Raw genomic sequence first — 18,626 nt, forward strand, 5'->3', positions numbered from 1 at the left:
TGAGATTATCACACGCTGAGAGCAAAGGATTTGAGTGGCTAAAATATTGTGAGCAACTGTTTAAAAGTGATTTCCTCCGTTTTTATCAAGGATGTTTCATCTCCATTTTTAACTCAAATATGAAGAAGGGCAGGGGGGAGCAGAGGAGGAACATTGTCTAGAGTCCTCATGCAAATTAACTGTACTTTTATTTCCCACCTCCTTCAAATTAACACTTAAAAACATTGTATGGTATTGTTTTCACTATTTATTGTTTATGGATAGCTGCTGGATGTGTTTTCATACTTTTTAAGAGATGTAATAGCTCAGGGCTCAGTTACATTTCATCTGTAAATCAGCCACACTGTCAAGTGAGAAAAAAATCATTCCCTGGCCACTGTGAAAAGAAGCAACAACCTCTCTATAGTGAGGAGGTTTTTCTATCACACCACCTATTGTTTAAATAACTACTTAATATCCCACTAAGAAGAATAGGAAATTAGATAGGTAACACAATGTTTTTGCAAAATACCAAGTACAAAACTGCTCCAGAACCCGAGATCCCAGTGGATTGGTAACAGCCACCACAGTTAACAAGCACCATCTTCAAAGCCAAATCACTGGTGCACAGAAGTGGTACAGAAGCTCTTCCTTCCTGTTCTATTTATTAGCAAACCAGGCTGACAGAAGTCACTCACCCCCAAGATTCAGGTACTTCTGGAAAGCACGGTTCTTGGACAAATTTTTACCATAAGACTTAGAAAATACATGTTTTAAAAATCCATTCCCATAGAATATCCTGTTCCATGTTGCATAAGACTGATGAGCACCAATTGCCCACTGTAACAGCTACACCTTAGGAAAAACAAGGATATAAAAACTGCTAATCTAAAAAGTACCCTCATAGTTAAAAGATTTAGAAAATCATCATCCCCAATAAACTATGAACTTCCTTTAATGAAATCAGGCACTATTTAAAATGTCCTGGTAGCATGCTTTGCATGAGGATTTTTAACAGCTGCCTCCCTTGCTCACCTAAAGCAATCTAGATTTAGTCAAATTGATTAGTTTTTCCCAAAAAAGTTCACTTACCATCCAGAAAAGGGTTCCAGTGGCAAATTCAGAATAATGCTCTATAGTAGACAGTACACTGAATATTAAACATATCAGCACCAAGAGAAATCTGCAAAAAGAAAATAGTGTTTAGTGACTTGTCAAGCTGAACTGTAAATCTAGATCTAGTTTTATCTTGCACTCACATAACTTTTTGCACCACAAGTACTTTGTGTTTAATCAGTTAATTCTTCCTAGTCAAGTGAGTACCATCATTTTGCATTCATTAACTTTTAAGAAACACGGAATAAATAAAAAAATATATACACACAGATGTAAAGGAGCATACAAATAGGTATAATATAGAATCCTAGAATCATTTAGGTTGGAAAAGGCCTCTAAGATCATTGAGTCCAAACATCAACTTAACACTTCCACGGCCACCAGGTGCCACATCTACATGTTTTTTGAACACTTTCAAGGATGGTGATTCCACCACTTCCCTGGGCAGCCTGTTCCACTTATTTAATCACACATGCACCTTGTATGTATATATCTGTATATAGAGAGAGACAGAGCTACCAACAGAGATGCAGCTCAATTTCTTAAGGGTTCTCTCCCTTCATAGGTTTCTGACACCTCTTTGCACTTTAAAAAGTTCTCTACCAATTATTTACTGTTACAGTATAATTACTGCGTAGTTACTGAAGAATTAGTCAAAGACCTCATACTTTATTGATACATCTTAATGATTTCTTCATTAATGGCAAATATACAGGGCTGAAATGTCTTTAATAAAAATAAGGCTGAACGAGGAAAGAGATCCAGGTAACACAACTTAGTCAAGTTCTTTTAGCACGGGGTAGATCTCAGCCATGTTCTCAAGATTTACTAGTTACACTGCCCATCACCCAATTCATTTCAACATACACAAGTTGTCAAGCATATTATTCACCAGGTTTACTTCCACTCCAAATGTTTATCTGTTTGAAAATGGTGGTATGTTATAGGGGCACAGAAATCTATCACAAAAAACCCTAACTTTGCCTCAGTGAGCTGCTACACTGACCAAAGATAAGCCAACCAGCAGAGGGGGCAGAAGTCCAGCATTACTACTTCAAAAAATGAAAACCAGAGCAAAGTCTTCAGGAGAGACACTGAAACACAAGCCAGTCTTTGTCAAATGAAAAAGAGCAAGTTGGTAAGGAGTTTACAGAATGAGGGTGTTGCCAGCATCCAACACCAGAATAGTCTAGGCATGGGAATATGCAAAACTTTGGCTTTTCCTTAACACAGTAGGGCTGTTTTCCATGTAAAGAAAATGCAGATATAAAAGTAAGGTAAAGCAGGGTCATAAGAGTCTCTTTTTCTTTATATGTTTAAAATGAGATCAGTGCATCAGCACACAGAAGCCCTTGCAGGCACTGAGTATCCCACTCTGCTGGATCCTGTGCTCCGTCAGCTCTTTATCCAAACATCTTTTACTTCCAGTTAGCAATCCCAGTGATGGGTAAATGGAGAATGACATAAAATGGTGAACAGACTTATCCACACATCAGGGTAGTGCTAAAAGCACACAGAACTCGGCTCTCTTGCAGCTCAGACCACCCTTCAGTCAACAGTCAAAGGAGAACAGAAACCCGTCTGGTCCCTGAAATCAGCATATCAAACAACTCAAGCAAAAATGTACCAAGCACTTCTTGAAACTAGTCAGTCTGTTGCTTCTCATCTTTTTTTTTTATGAAATTGTTGTTCTATTCCTGCCATTATGGCAGATCTTATTTCTAGGCAAAATGCACGTACAAAGGTATGGTAACTCCCTCCGAGTACAGCCCTTTCATTTCTTCCAGATCCCTGCCATTTCAGTCACCTCCTTTCAAAACACCTTTGTCTTCTTTTACTGCCCTCACTAGTAATAAAAATCCAGGGGTTATTCCCATTCTAAATATTGTCTATCAAGATACTGAGAATGACAGTGCACTTTACACCTTTTCTTCTCTAAGATCAGCAAAGAGAAGAACTGGATATCCTTACATACCCTGAAGATACCATCACCACATCTCCAACCACATTTCCTATTAGGCCTCAGGAAAAGTAAAAAAATTTGTAAAATTCAAAAAGAAAAAAAAAAAAGAGAGGTTTACAAAAAATTTGAGAAAAAAATGTTGCAAAGTGCCAAGATGTAGGTGCATAAGGATGTGTAAGGGAGGACAACTGGTGCCACTTGTTTGCTAAGGGACCCAAAACTGTCCAAATGCTGGTAATACAGCCTGCATGTTGCTTCTCTCCTGTTTTTATGTATTAAGACACTCTCTCCTTTTCCATTTCCAAAATGCACGTTAAAACCATTCAAAAGACCCTTTAAATTCACTTTTTTCACAGCACTATATCTTCTGGCCAGTGAGTGTCACTCCCTCCCAACGAATAACAAAGGCAGATCACATGAGCTGAGTACAGAGTAAGTTGCAGTGGGGACAGTCTATCACAGATTAATCGCAGATTAATCAAGAACAGCAACAAAACAGAAGAACTAAACCAAACCAAACAAAAACCAAACAAATAAACAGTGTAAAAAGACTCCCCACGAAAACATAAAGAAAGCAAGCTCAGTTCAAAGGCAGTTCACCCAGTCAACAAGTAAGTCATGAACTGAGAGTGAAGATGTTTTCCCAGTAATCTGTAATCACAGAAAAGCCCTGGCATAAAAACTATAGGTTTAGAAAAGAAGACTGCAATAATTTGTGTGGAATTAGAGACATATGCTGCAGATATTGATCTGTTGCACAGCTCAGCAGAGAACTGCAGTGGCAGCATTCCTGCACGTAGTTTGTCACAGGAGGAAAATGTGTTTTATTAAAGAAAAAAGTTCTCTTTTTGAGTCCACCTTGGCTGAAAGATACAGCCATTAAGTGCCCTCAGTTGTAAATCCTGTAAATCTCTGTGATTTTTCACTTTTATGTGATGAGAACACCATATTTCTTTTCCAGCTAGGCAAATTCTGTGGAGAGAAAAATTGTGTTAATAGACACTAAAACTGCTAATAATTACTCAGACAAGGCCCTGTGGGCTCTGATCTCATTCTGTCCCAGTCCTCCAGTATTTGATCTAGCTAGAATAAAGCTGCCATGTCTTGGAGCAACATGTGCCCAGGGAGCAGTTCAGCAAACCTGCAGTTCAACAGCTGTGCAATCTGGCTGGATGTTGGACGACATGATCTGCACTTTATTCTTTCCATGAATAACATGAATAAAAAAAATATTTGTTCAGCTGGCATATACAGCGTTACCCATTACACGGAAGATCCAAAATACGGAAACAAATTTTTTTTTCTACTGCATGTGACTGCAGCAAGAAGCTGTCTCTTCAATGCTACAAACAGACAAACCAACACCCTCAGTTCTACTGCACAGGCATGTACTTAAACATGACAATTTTCTGTTGGCTTCCTCCAAAAGAACTTTACCATCCTTTTTGAGTCCTGGAAAACAGTGCAAGAAGTGCTTTCAACCAAGGCCTTCCCAATACCAAGGGCTCTTTTTTTGATAACAGCTCCCCCAAATGCTGGAAAACTCCCCCACTAGTGATGCTTTACATTTGAAACATCCCTAGTCTCCCTTTTGTCCATGGAACCCCAAACAGAAGACCCAGACCTGCACTGATAATCTTGCTGTGCAGCCTGTGGGCTGTTGCAGTCTGTGATCTCCAGGAGGACAGAAGTGAGAGGGAATGGCAAGAACCTAATTACTGCTCCTCACAACTAACATGAAAGTAGATCTTCCCATCTCCCACATGAAGTATTGAGAAACTGAACTTGAAATAGATAAGGGATAGTTTCTGGTATTACCAGCCAGAGTCAGACAGAAATGAGATGGCAAAAGTAACAGGGGCATTTTAAGGTAGATACAAAAAAAAATACACAAATCCCCAAATGGCACTGTTTCAGGCAGTTATCTTATGGTATATGATCCCTTAGCACAGGCAGCAGTTCATGGGTGGACACAACCTCAGTGTGAAGAAGCTGGGACCGCTCTCCCCTCTCACTTATTATTTGTGTCCTGGAGGGAGAGGCAGAAAAGGGCCGCAGCTGAGACCCTTGAGGTGCCATCCAGGACCCCTGGTTTACACAGCAGCCCCACAGACAGGTTTTAGCCACCGCTGGCAATGCCCCTTGTGTGCACTTAGAGCAGTTTATGCTCTCAGTGCTCACCACAGGCTGTTGGAAAGAAGCCACAGGGTTGAGCTGGGTGAGTCAGTGGTATCTGGGTTATGACAAAAGTGCTGGAGACAAGCAGCGGAAACAAAGGTCGAGTCCTCCCTGTACCCCAAGTAAATCCATTCCCACAGAAACAAACAATCCTTTAGCACCTGTCTCCCTGCTGGAGTGGAAGATCATTTCTTTTTCCCTCTGATACCTTTAAATCACACCACCTCCATATCTTTTTCAAGGCTACAGACACTGTCACCGAGCCACGCACCAGAACGCAGGTTAGTTTTGACAAGTCTAACCTCAAAGATAAACAGCTTAATTAATTGCCAACTGATCTGCAGAATCCAATAAGCTATGGCTCTCTTGCCTCTCAGGCAATCAGAAAACCTCCTTGTGGATTGCTCCCAACAGCCTCTGGAATGCTAAACATAGCTCTAACCAATGACCTTTTTAAACATACTGAGGAAAAAAACCTTGGGTGAGGGCCAAATTCCCTGTAAAGAGCAGAACAATAGCTGAGTACGTGGTACAACATGCAAACCTTCAGCAGGACTCACCACTAAATCACAGAATATGCTGAGTTAGAAGGGACCCACAAGGATCAATAGCACTCAGTTTGTCTTAAGGTCTCACTTCAGTTTTGGTTTGAGAAACAAGCTGTCCCTCCTAAATGCAACAGCAAAGTCTACCAGTGCTAACAAGTGACAATCAGGTCCTGGGCCTCCCTAAATATTTCTGATCAGATTTGTGGGATACCTACAGGTAGGACAAGCGGATGGGGGTGTGTTTAGTATTGCTGGCTTGGGGTGAAAGTATTTAAAGCTCGTCCTCGTCATGTGGCAATTTCCCCTTCCCCGCCAGCTGCCAGTCTGGCTTTCTTGTTTTCCCCCTGTTATCCACACTCTCTCCTGCAAAGGGCAGTTCTCTGTGCTGCAAGGGCGTGAAAACAGGTTGTGATTGTTTACTTGCTTGCAAGTAGTTATTTACACCAACAGGGAACAGTTTCTCCTGTTGGCAGCTGTTCAGTTCCTAAAGGGAAGAAGCTGATAAGGCAGAGACATAAATAATTACCAACTAGTAGAGTTAGTCTACTCTTTCTTATCCTAAAAAAAACAGAGGTGCTACTTTCCAGTATTTTGCCCTCTTTGAGTCTGTGATTCTTAAGGATGTTAAATCACAGTTTGAGCTGTTACTTCAGCAAATACTGTTTTTCTTTTCTACCATACAGCTGCTAAAAATAGAGAAGTATTTCCTCTCAAAACACCTGAATTTCTTTTCCTTTTTTTTTTTTTACTTTTCTGAAGACAGAAACTTATTACCAAACACCTATTTGCAGACTCCTCCTCATGCCCTATTTAAAAAATAATAATAAAAAAAATTTATTTCTCAGAGGTAAGAGGATTATCTGAGAATCTCTCATTTGGTTTCAGATTCTCACGTAACACAGTTCACACTTACAGAACATGAAGTGTCAGGCTTTCCCGAGAAACATCTTGCTGAGGTAAACTAAATTTTAATATTTCTTGATTTCTCCTAAGTTCCTTAAGCCTCATGTAAACACAAAAATATAACTGCTTTTTCATCAATGTTTTTAGACCATCATCCTTAAAACTGTTTCATGTGTTAACAGCCTCGGGTAGGCAGTTCTGTTGCACTGGACTGTTGATCAGCCAGGGTTAGAGGTTACAAATGAGTGTTTCTGTGTGTCCTGGTCTTCCTAAACTTTGCTTCCTTCTGGAGAGTAGCTACTGCAACAGCAAACATGTTGTCATGGTAGCCAGGGACAAATTATGTTTAAGAGATTTATGGACCACAAGCACTCTTTACTGAAGCCTACACTGGGAACTAGTAGGTTAACTACCAACACTGAGAGCAAAATGATGTCAAGTACTTTATCAAGGGTGAACCTTTTCAAGGTCATGCTGTAACAATCTCATTTTCCATGGAAGACAAACCTAATGAAAGTTCTTAAAGGCGAACTTCATAATTCATAATTCCTCTTTTTAAGTTTGGTGGTTTGGTTTTTTTTAAGTTTTGCAGCAAATAATGCCATTTCTAGCAAAGACTGGGCATGTGGGTTTTTGTGTTTGTCTCCTGCAGATAAATGTACTTCAAGTGTTTATATAAGAGATTCTTGTGGGAATTACCTCTTGGACAACAAAAAAAGGGATGGGTGAGGAGGGGGCAAACTTAAATTCACAGGCAGAGAGATAATCTGTGGCAACCAAGTACAAAATAGTAGCTTTGTGGCTGCCTGGGCTTACCAAACTTCATTGACTGTGCTCACTTGTGTTTAGAGAAAAAAAACAAACAGAAAAATATGAGTTCTATAATGAGAGAAAAATCAACTAAAATTATCAAAAAGCTATTAAAACTTATGCTCTGTAGTATTCAGACGCCTTGATCATGGGTCGCTGGTGAATTTAACACAACCAGACACATCTTTTACCTGCTATTCCTTCCTTGAAACTGAGCTACTGTGACTCACTTCACCATATGAAAGCTCTTCAGCCAGATAATTGCAAACGGTTTGTAGGAAACCCTATCTTTCAAATTTCTTAGGATAAAACAAATTATCTACCTGCTGTCTGCTCCAGAAGACTTGAGCAACCTGGTCTAGTGGAAGGTGTCCCTGCCCACGGCAGGGGGTTGGAACGAGATGATCTTTAAGGTCCCTTCCAACCCAAACCATTCTGCGGTGCTGTGATGTGAGGCCAAAATACTCTGGTCTACTGACACAGTAGGACAGAAAAAAAATCCCATTGCTTCAGCTGGACTTAAATTACAAGAGAAAAAAATTGAATTGAAGCCAATATGTCCAAGTAAATCTATGCAACTACACCCATTGCAGCTTCAACTTTTTTCTTGATGACAGACTACAGAGTTGTCCAGAGGAGACCAAGAGCTATAAGTCAGCCTGTTGTTAGGGAGAATAAATGAATTCAGCCAACAGAAAGTTCTTTGAGAGGCTCCAGCTTTTTATTTTAACTGGTCATTTTGTGGCAGGAAAATTAAGGAGAGCATTTCCATTTTTCCTACTATAAAAGTGCAAGACATTCTCGTTCCTGAGTGCAGGGAGCACTACACTTTCTTCTAAATGGGGCTATACTGTCTTATGTTGAATAGCCATGTCCTTCTAGAAAACATTCCTGCTAGTCCAAGTAAAACCTCACTCCAGGTCCTTACATATTTTTGTTATCCAAAGGAGATTCTGACTAAGTCATAAAGAGAAGGTTGTCCGTGTGCCTTTGTGGGCAAGTTTTGATGTCCCTCAGTTCTCCCATAAATCTATTTCCAGGCTCCTGGGGCTTGATGTTTTTTGAAAAGTCTTTGCGCTTATCCATAAGTGATCATACACAAATTAGAGTTGGTTGGAAATTTTGGTAAGGGAGCAATTTTTCTGCTGAAAATACAAATATGTTAAAATTAGAAAGCAGTCTGGGAATGTGTTGGTTTCAGCAGAACGGGAGAAGGAGACCAGACAGGTTTTACTGGAAACTTGCCTAGCTCTGGACTCTGCTAACAGGGAGCCTGCCTGGCAGAGAGTTTGGGCATATCCAACTTACTTTTTTTGCCTCAGAATAAAATATTTTCAGAGGTTTGAAGCCCTCGACCAAAGGAAAATCCCACCTTTCACATAGATATGCTGAGGGTATCTGGTTTCAGTTTTTTCTTCCTCTCATTTTAGGTTGCATCCAGAAATGCCCAATAGCCCCATTGTTTGCAACATGGATTTACCCAGCTGGCTCCCAGCAGAAGTAACCAGCCAATATTTCTAAAACACTAGAGAATTTAAAATTTAATTTACAAACACATTCACCTGTGTGTATATATAAATCATCACAAACTGGTTTGAATCAATAGCTAATCCCAACGCTGTTCAAATCACAGCACGAGCCACACATCACACAAAAAGGTCTCCTGCTTCAAACCACCTTTCTGAATCAACTGATCAAAGTTGTTATGTTACTTGTAAAACATCCACAGTCCCTATTAGCAATGGCAACTTCACATTTTCAAAACAGTTAACAGCCTAACTTGTTTGCTGTTCCTTAAAGAGCACTAAGATTTGGATTTTGATTTTTCAAGGAGTTTAGCTGGCAGTAGTCCAGAACTGACAAATTGCATTCGTGCATCCATTACACCAGGAGCACTGATCTCACAGAAACCTTTTAGTCAGTGCCCTGCCTTTCCTAGGATTTAAGCTCCTTGATTCCCCTGAGTGCCTCTACCTTCCACTAACATCTGTCCTTCTGTGTTTCTCTTCTTTGCTCTTATGTCCTATGTCTTGTTACCAGAATGCCTGGATGTCCTCTCCCTCCCTGGTTACAGGAATAGAACTTCCATTTTGATTCTGTATCTAAGACTTTCTAGAAGACATGTAATCACTTCTTTAAACAGTGACAGAAGCATTTCATCATCATAGCATCAGTGTTCATGATTCTGATACATTTATCACCAACCTTGACTGGAAGACAAAAGAGTCAGCAGGTTTAGGCACATGATCTGTGACACATCTCCACAGGGACAGGAAGTTACCACCACCATTTACAAAGCAACACCAACCTCTTTGTAGTAGTCATATTAATTAATGTTTCTTAGGCTCAGTATCAAAAAAGGGAAAGAATAAATGCATATAATGATGCTCTGCAAATATATTCACTAAGTTAATGCCAGCTCAACTACCATGAAGACACTTGAAACACTTTTCTTCTTGAATTTGGTACCATGTGGAGTCCACAAGTTAATGAGCAATTGTAATGTTAACACCATGGAATATCTTATTCTGATGGTTTCTGCAAGAACAGAGTTTTCTCCCACAAAAGCATAACCAAATTCCATCAATAGCACCATATCAATGTCAGACTATAGTATTTGTTTTCACTACAGAAACAAATGATTTCACTATAGAAACAGCATTAGCCTGTGGGGACAGACATTAATGCATATTCATTGCTCAGATTATTACCAAACTGAGCTTTTAGAATAAGATGGATGGAATTTCTTACAAAAATGATGGAAAAAGTCATCAATAACTTCAAAAACTGGAAATAAACCTTACGTATGCTGTGGCTTTGTGCGCTGTGGTTAGGCTACTCTGTGCCCAATGCAAAGTACACTCAGATCAAAGTTCTTCCTTAGGAACTTTTCTAACATCTCTCTCCTGAAAAGACTCTTCAGTGCCAAACAATCTAATTAAGCTCAAAGTGAAGCTTTGAGGGGTTAATAATTTATCTCTCCTCTATACAAATGTCTATTTTAACCAAATGTGAAGAAATGTGGTATCTCTGACTTGTCTCATCCTCTGTCAATATTAGCTGAAACTTGCCAACTGGCTCAAAAGTTTTTGGTAAGGCACTTTCAGACAGACATGTTTAGACAGTGTGGTTGAAGAAACCTCATTTCCTTAGGAAGAGAGGTTAAGAATTAATAACTGTCCCCATGTATTTTTAGAACAGCCAAATCCTGAAACTTTAGAGAATCCTAAAGACAATTCTCTTTATTATTAGTTGCACCTCCATTAGCAGCTTAAGCCATTCTACCATATCATCCAGTTAAACATGCAACCCCAAGCAGTAAGAACAGTCCACTTTACTAAAATAAACAGTTCTTGAGTTTCTTCCCTTTAATACTGCTCATCTTTTGGTACCTGAAGTTTATCATCATAGATGAGGCATCTGCTTAGTACCTCTCAGTAGCTTTTTCACGGATGAAAAGCAGCTCCTCTAGTTCTAAACTGAAAACCTTGTCAGTTCAATTTCTGCATAAAATGTCCAAATAAGTAACTGTTATGCTGGCAAGGAGCACCCTGAGCCCAGTAATAATAATAATAATAAGAAGAAGAAGAAGAATAAGAAGAATTAAAGGCCCTATCTTATGAAAGCACACCATGTTCAGAACTAAGCTGTGACATCAAGGTCAAAGCCAGAATCTCGAAAGCAGCCATATGCTTATAATTACTCTGAACTTTAGTTGTTGCTTGTGTTGGTCATATTACAGTCACATCATTGGAAAAAGCAAAATATCTGCTTGCATTCTAGAGATAATTGTGGAAAGGACAGAAATGGGAATTTGACAGTCCCTTTGAGATAAACAGTTATAAATAATGGGTTATAGGCTCCATTTACAGATAAAAACAGGAGCTGGAGAACACTATGCTGACTTACTTGCTATGTATATTTAGTTCACTAAATGAGAGCTGTCACACTCAAAGAATCAAAATATATGCAGGCAAGTGCCTCACAGTCATTAAAAGGAAGGACCAGATCCTTACATTTCTTGCCTTTTAATGTTCTTTACATCAGCAGCAGTTGCATGCCAAACAAAAATGGAATATCAGCCAGAATGGTGGCTCTTAACTCCTTCAACTGGATTTACAGAACAAGACTACAGCATTTCTTACATGAAGTTGGAGGAGGTAAAAAAACCTGAGAGAGCAAAGTTTGAAGAGAAACAATAATATGGAAAAAACTTGTAATTTCTAATTTGTCCAAATAATCTGAATTCTCTTTTTTTTTTTTTTTTTTTTTTTTTGCATTACTCATGGTGACACAGGCTCTGGTACACAGGAACTTTTATAAAGGAAAAAACCCTTAGCTGGCCAGCCCCTATTTTATAAACATGTTTTTGATCTTTCGTACTTTCCTTCCAAAGTTTTAAGTCAGTGACATTATTGATGTTGTTCACATTTTTGTAAGGATTGTGCACTCTGAATTATTCCACAGTAATTCCTTAGTTGAGTCCTTTTCAACACGGTGCCAGGAACATGTACATGTGTGTGCATGTTCTCTTTGAAGAAGCCATGGGAGTCAGTCTGAAGGAGGAAAAGGGTAACAAAATAAGCTTAGAGCATGTTTTCATATAAAACAGAGGCAATACCACAGTCCTCTGGTGGCAAAAAAAAAAAAAAATAAAAAAAGAGACAGAAGTTTTTGCAGTCTTGGCCAACTGGTTAGAACTTACTCTCATTCCATTCCAGTCTTGGTCAACTGGTTAGTACTGGTTGCAGCACCATCAGACCACTTGCTGACATGCCACAACTCCCTAAGATATCAAAAGCCACTCACTTTCTTGCTGAGCTCCATTTCTCCCATTACAGCAAGGTGACTAAGCTTAGGAGGGCTACAGGGAGTGCCAGAAGCAGCACATGTTCTGCAGGAGAAATGCACGTCCAGAAGAGAAGGTGAGAAAGTGAACCTGGCCCTTTTGATGTTGGTAAACTATGATGTCAGCTCTTGTCAAACCACACTCTAGGGAAGACACACTCCCTGTCTTTGCCACACAATCGACAGAGAGACAGGCAGCACCCCCCAGGAATGATCCAGAGCAATAGCCATGAGTCCCTCTGAGTCACCATTTGGAGGAGTTGTTTCCCTGTAAGCCACGAGCCAGCCTGGAGAGCAGACTTTGTTGCTAGGCAAATTCTACATTTAGGAAATGTTTTTCAATCAAACCAGGTGGTCTGCAGCACTTGCAGATGATTTGCAATGTTACTTTGCAATTACTAGGTACAATTTTATGTGAAATTCAACAGGTGATTACGATCCACTTAGGAGCACTAAGAGAACAATAGTAGACAGTTCTTCAAGGTGCTGGATGTGTATTACTAACCTGACAGAAGACCATCCACTTTTTCCCATGTTGGCCTATGTTCCTGCTGGTGTAGCAAGTTGAACTGGCTCTCCAAGTATAACCAAGGACAATCAGAGGTGGCAGGAGCAAGCTGAATGGTGAAGGTGGATGAGGGGAGCAGAACTGGAGGTGGTTTGTTAGCAATGAGCTGCTAGATCAGCTCACCTCATCCCGTAGGAAATCATGGGATATAAAGGCTCGTCTAACTTTTAAATGAGTGCAAGGTCTAACACTTATTTAAGAGGTGGCCAAACCAGCATGAAGTAACCTGGAACAGCTGCAAGTTCTCCCTTAAACTTCCACAGTGTTATACAGCAGGAAAATGGCAGGCCTGAGAATGCAATCTAAGGGTCCCTCCCATGGGCCTCCCTCTTGACTTCGACTTGCCTCCCTTTTCAACCAGCCTGTGGTTTCTGTGGGGCCTGCCAGGAACCCTTCCAGCTGTGCTAACTCCAGCAGTGATGCTGACATCCATTTGCTAGGAACTGGACAGAGACCAACAGCTCCTTTTGTATCTCCCCACAGTCATTACCACTTCTTCACTATTGACTTGGACAAGATTCAAACCAGTTGCCTATGGGTGAAAGGTTCCTTGTCCCATCGCAAATTCCACGCTCCCTCTTTTCCCTAGCTTCCAGCTGTCATCTCCTGCCCCTTCTTCCCCCCAGTGGCTCTCTGAGCTTCTTGACCATTTTCAGCTGTCCCACACTTCCAACTCTTTCGGCCCGTATCCAGCCTTCTGATCTCCAAAACCTGCTGGTCCTTTTTCCTTCATCCTTCCTGCTTAAATCAGGTTCTCTTTGTCCTTGAGCTAGACTGCTCTTGTATTGCTTTTCCTCCAGTTTCAGCATCACTGGCACCAGTCTCAGCTTCTATAACAAACCAATCTAGCCTTCTCTGTCTCGGTCCCAGGTTCTTCTCTGCCCGTGTTTCACCACATGGAAGAGCTGGACTCTCTCATCCACCCTTTACTATGGCCAAGGTGACCCACAAAGACTTGGAACTGTGGTGGGAAATGTTGCACTGCCACTCTAGCACTTTGAGGACCTACACTGGATTCTGGTTTTGGTTTATGATCACTGCTGCCTGGTGTCTAAAGGGGCAATAGTCTTCTTATTATGAAAACTGTCTGATTTCACCCCTCACCACTCTGTTCACATGTATTTAGCCCAATGAACACAATATTCTAGCCTACAATGGAGCCATTCCAGTAGTAATTAAATGTATAAATGTTTCAGAAACAAATTCATCACATAAATAAGACTCCATTTGCAACCAAATTATTTAAATGTGTAGATTTGCCAAGAACCTTCATTATCACACATACTGTATTTTTCATTTAAGAGATAAAATATGAGGGTTATACCCTAATACCTTGACATTTGGACGTGATTTCTAAGCAAGTACATAGCTGAGTTTAGAAAGGCAGGCACAGGCTTCTTTTTCTGGACCAGAAAAAAGGGCCATATGGCAAATAGCTGAGCTTTAATACATGTGATCTCCAATACCTGAAGGCTCTTACAGTGCACATCCAGCTCCTCCAGGCTACACAAATACCAGCTTGAAAGTTTGGATTTGTTACAAAAATAGTCATAATCATCAGATCAACTGTACATAAGTTACCCCAAACGCACATGTATAACATGGGAAACCTTTTAAAAATTAGTCACAGGTTGTTCTCATTATAAAATTTATTGTATTTTAGACTAGTCATTTATTTCTTTAACAATGTTTCACTTTAATAATATTTAATGTTGTAAAGCATGTTCTTTCCAAAACAGAAACTTGTTATATAGATGAGCACACCGTGTAGTTATTGGGATAATTATTAGGACAAATATCCTTAGGACAAAATTCTTGCCAAAAACTATGTCTCAAATGTTTCCTTTCAAGCAACCTCAAAAAAACCCAAAAAACCCCCCAAACTTTTAAAAGCAGTCAAATTACATATTCCTTCATTTAAGTTAGTAATTCTTGCTCAAAAAAAACCAAACCTTTGTGTTGGTAAAACCAATATTTTCTCCAATTTTCTAGTGTGGAGAGGGTGTATAGAATTTTGTATTTTGTTTTATTTTAATGCCCATTGCAGAATATAAAGTGCATATTAAAGGTCAACCTTTAAGTCAGAGATAAAAGCAACATAGATGATGAAACAAATGCATTTTAGCAAGATTAGTAAATTCTAATCTCAAATAGGCTTAAATCATGGCTATTTGCATATTAAAATCTACACAAATTACATCTTTTTAATCCTTAAGAATTATTATATACTTTAAGCATAGTCCTTAAAAGAGGCCCTATCCTTTTACTTGGTGAAATTTAATGAATCAAAAAATCCTTTTAAAAAAAAATCCCTGTATGATGTTGAGGGGGTGAAAGGAAGCAAGTATTAATAAGACTATCTATTTTATGCCAAATAGAAGCATTAGGATTCATCCTTATAATTACCATATATTTCTTTGGGCACTTCTTGACTGCAGTAACTGATGTTTTTTCCAAAATTAAGTCAGGCCATAGAAAAGTTCATCTGAGACAAACAGAATAATTTCAACACTCTGCATCTCTTTAGGACATACGCTAATTTTATAATAAAAGCAAGGCCTTTTGGCTCAGTTTGCATTCACTCCAGCCAGTAAAACTTCCTCTGGCCTCAGTGAGAGCACAATTGGACCCTTTCTACAGCTAAGATGACAAATTATCATTCTGTTAAGCAGCATTCAAAACAGTAATTGAGGCCTTGCTAAACTTGACAGATACCATAAGCAACTCAAAGAAAACAGTAACAGCTGTATTAATATGTTAACCACTGTTTTACAAGGGTAAATGGAAGTCCTAATTTCCTCCTTGCTTGTACTACATACACAGTATAATTAAAAACATTTTGCTAAATTTGTACTCATTACATGTTCCTTACTATAAATCAGTTCAAATTAGTAATGTTATGGTCACATGTCTGTCTAACAAAATACTTGTTTGGGCATTTTAGCAGGAGCAAAACAAACTCAGGAGAGCACGATGCACCTGATCATAGCTGAATCCTCCCCATCTCATGATAGAAACTCCAGTGTCTGAAGCGACAACAATGTAAAGCAGCAACAGACACTGCCATGAGCATACAGGACTTAAACCCTCAGAAATACCAAATAAACAGTGTACATATTTGAAAACAAATACCCTTTGAAGAACAAGAAGCCCTCTTCTGGAAATGTTAATGGATACAGTGGCTGATCCAACGAGAAACTGGCTTTTCCATCTTACTCATGCAACAGGTTTTCAGCCCAGGACCTCAAGCACTCCGATTTCTGGCTGATGAAGCGGCCAGTTTCAGATTTTTCTCACGCCAAAGGCCACGTGAAAACGCAGGTACTTACACAGCGAAATGATAGATAAAACACTTCCATCCACTGGGCCTCTCCAGGAAGTTGTAGACGTCTCCCTGAGTGCTGGTTTTAGTTAAATAGCGGCCACGGAAACACTCCACGGTGCGGGCCCTGCTGGCCTCACCTTCCGCCAAGGCTGCAGCCTTTGTGCCTTCCTCGGGCTTCCGGGGAATCCTGGAGCCGTTATTCACGGAGGTTTCTGGATCCAGGGCCACAGAAGAATACTGCATGCTGCTTAAGTTCCCCCTGGCTTCCAGCAATGCCGCAGATTTCCTATTCCCATTCAGACTGCTCAGCCGAAAAGTGGAGCCTTGCTCCTCTCCACAGCGGTTGTCCATGGGGTACCCAACAGTTTCTCCACTATCACAGGACATCCTGTAACAATGCACAGGTATTGCTAACTCTGATCAATATTTAAAATCATGAAGAAGGTATTGTATGTCCTCCCTGTCCAGTGTGTTCTCCGGCAGCCGATGACTTTGTGCTGTTATCACAGAGCTTCGCTGTGACACAAGTGTGAGCTGTCAGCCTGTCACCTGCTGTCACTCACAGCCTCTGAAATTAAATCAGAAAAATGTATCAGACGACCACACGTGCTAGACACCAGATGTAACAAGAGTGTCTGGAAAAGGAGAGAGGTCGGGACTTCTGGAGGAAGCAAGAAAGAAAATTAAGATTCAATGTTACATTAAGAAAGAACATTAAAACTATTTAAATAATGCAACACTCGTAGAGCAGCAGAGCTGTCTTGAGACCTGATCCTATGAGATCATTTTAAGCTGAGTAGTTCTTAAAGTGTCCTGATTAGAGATGGAACTGTGAAAATCTCCTGGAATTCATGAACTTGCTGTTGCCCAAAACACACTGAGGTTTGAACTTCAACACCTACACCTCAAGAGGCCTTAAGTCTTTAGGACTTGAATAAATTATTTCAGTCACCTCATGGGATCTGATCTTGCAGTCCATGGTACTCTGGGACATTTTTTCTCAAGTGTAAAAAGGATGATGCCATTAATGATAACTGATATCAGGAGGTTATTATTGCTAGAAAGAAAAAGATCAAGGACTCCTGACCTGATTCTCAATTTTCCTCAAGCCATTTAATGTTTGCAGCTACACTTGAACAAGTACTTACAAAAAACAGAATACACAATAAGGATTTTCTAGATCAACATACATTTCATATGGCAGACTTAAGTTGCTGCTAATACTCAGCAGAGTATTTAAATTTAATTTAGTATTTTAATTAATTAATTAATAATTTCATGAGATTGAGAGCAGCTGTCTTTTGTACTGTCTTATTTCTGACATATCACCATGAAAAGCTTCCTCATTTGAAATGCCTAGCTAAAATGAAAATATGAAAACATTATGAAAAGGTGAGAATATTAAAAGTATCATGAGAGGTGACTTTAACTTCAATGCACTGCTGATGTTAATGTCAAAATTACGTCTGTAATGTTATATTATAATGTACTGTTATCTGCAATATAAATCCCACATGTTAAGGTGTTGCAGCTGACTGCTTCTGTGTCAGAAAAGACTCACATCCACATTTTGAGTTACTTTAGCTTCAGCAAAATAGAGTATTTTAGAGAGAGAGAATTTCAGCCTTCACCTCTTTTTTTTTAAACGAAGCTTATTTTTTGTTGTTGCTTAAAGATCTTTATGTGTATTGCATGAACCATCATCTGAACAGAGCCCTTCAAGTTACTCCACAAAATATTTACATCTATACATTTTAACATGGTTTGTTACACTGTGCCCATGTCTTAACACTGGTCATGGAAAGACAAATATCAGTTCACATTTCTACAACAGTCCTATAGCAGATAGAGAAATACATCCTTTCCCCCATCAGTTTTCTTAAACAAAAGATGGAGGAGCCAAACGTTAAAATTAAAACACAAAACCCTTCATCCAAGCCAACCTACAACAGGTACATAAGAAGTACCAATGAGAATTAAGTTCACTTTAGGATGCTGAGGCTGCCTAGACAAGTGCTTGTAGCAAAGGCTGGCAACCCAGCAGGGGCAAACAAAGCTACCTGAAACACCTTTGCTAGCCTGGCTCATCAAAACAAGGGATCCCACAGACACACAGCACAGAAACCAGCTGGCAAACAGCACCTACTGTCTCCTGTTGCGTGTCCTATTCCTTCTCTTGGCTGCTGCCTCAGCTCCATACAGCAGATTCCCTGGATAGGTGCAGGGAGAAGAGTTGCTGCCTGGCTCTGCCCCCAGCTTATCAAGTCCCACCCTAAGGAAGGCAAGGTCCCTCCCTTTTGGCTGCCTTATATGGCTGCCCTTGCAAAAGGCAGAGAAAGAACCAGGGAACAGCTTGGATGACTTCAGGGAGAAGCTACTTCTGCCTCT

The 18,626-nt window shown here is 39.9% G+C and overlaps 1 protein-coding gene across 1 annotated transcript in view; it reads right to left on the reverse strand.

Annotated features, from left to right (window-relative positions):
* LOC113976907 (potassium voltage-gated channel subfamily KQT member 1-like) overlaps positions 1 to 16,625 on the reverse strand; it is a 456,224-nt gene extending 439,599 nt beyond the window's left edge. The window contains exons 1-2 of the mRNA XM_027702550.1: positions 16,243 to 16,625; positions 1,072 to 1,162 (exon numbers count right to left, since the gene is read on the reverse strand). Of these exons, the coding sequence (XP_027558351.1) occupies positions 1,072 to 1,162; positions 16,243 to 16,625 (474 nt within the window). The remainder of the gene's footprint in view (positions 1 to 1,071; positions 1,163 to 16,242) is intronic.
* Positions 16,626 to 18,626: the final 2,001 nt, after the last annotated feature.

The sequence above is a fragment of the Neopelma chrysocephalum genome, unplaced genomic scaffold, assembly GCF_003984885.1.
Source record: "Neopelma chrysocephalum unplaced genomic scaffold, ASM398488v2 Primary Assembly neopelma1_188, whole genome shotgun sequence".
Taxonomy (NCBI): Eukaryota; Metazoa; Chordata; class Aves; order Passeriformes; family Pipridae; genus Neopelma; species Neopelma chrysocephalum.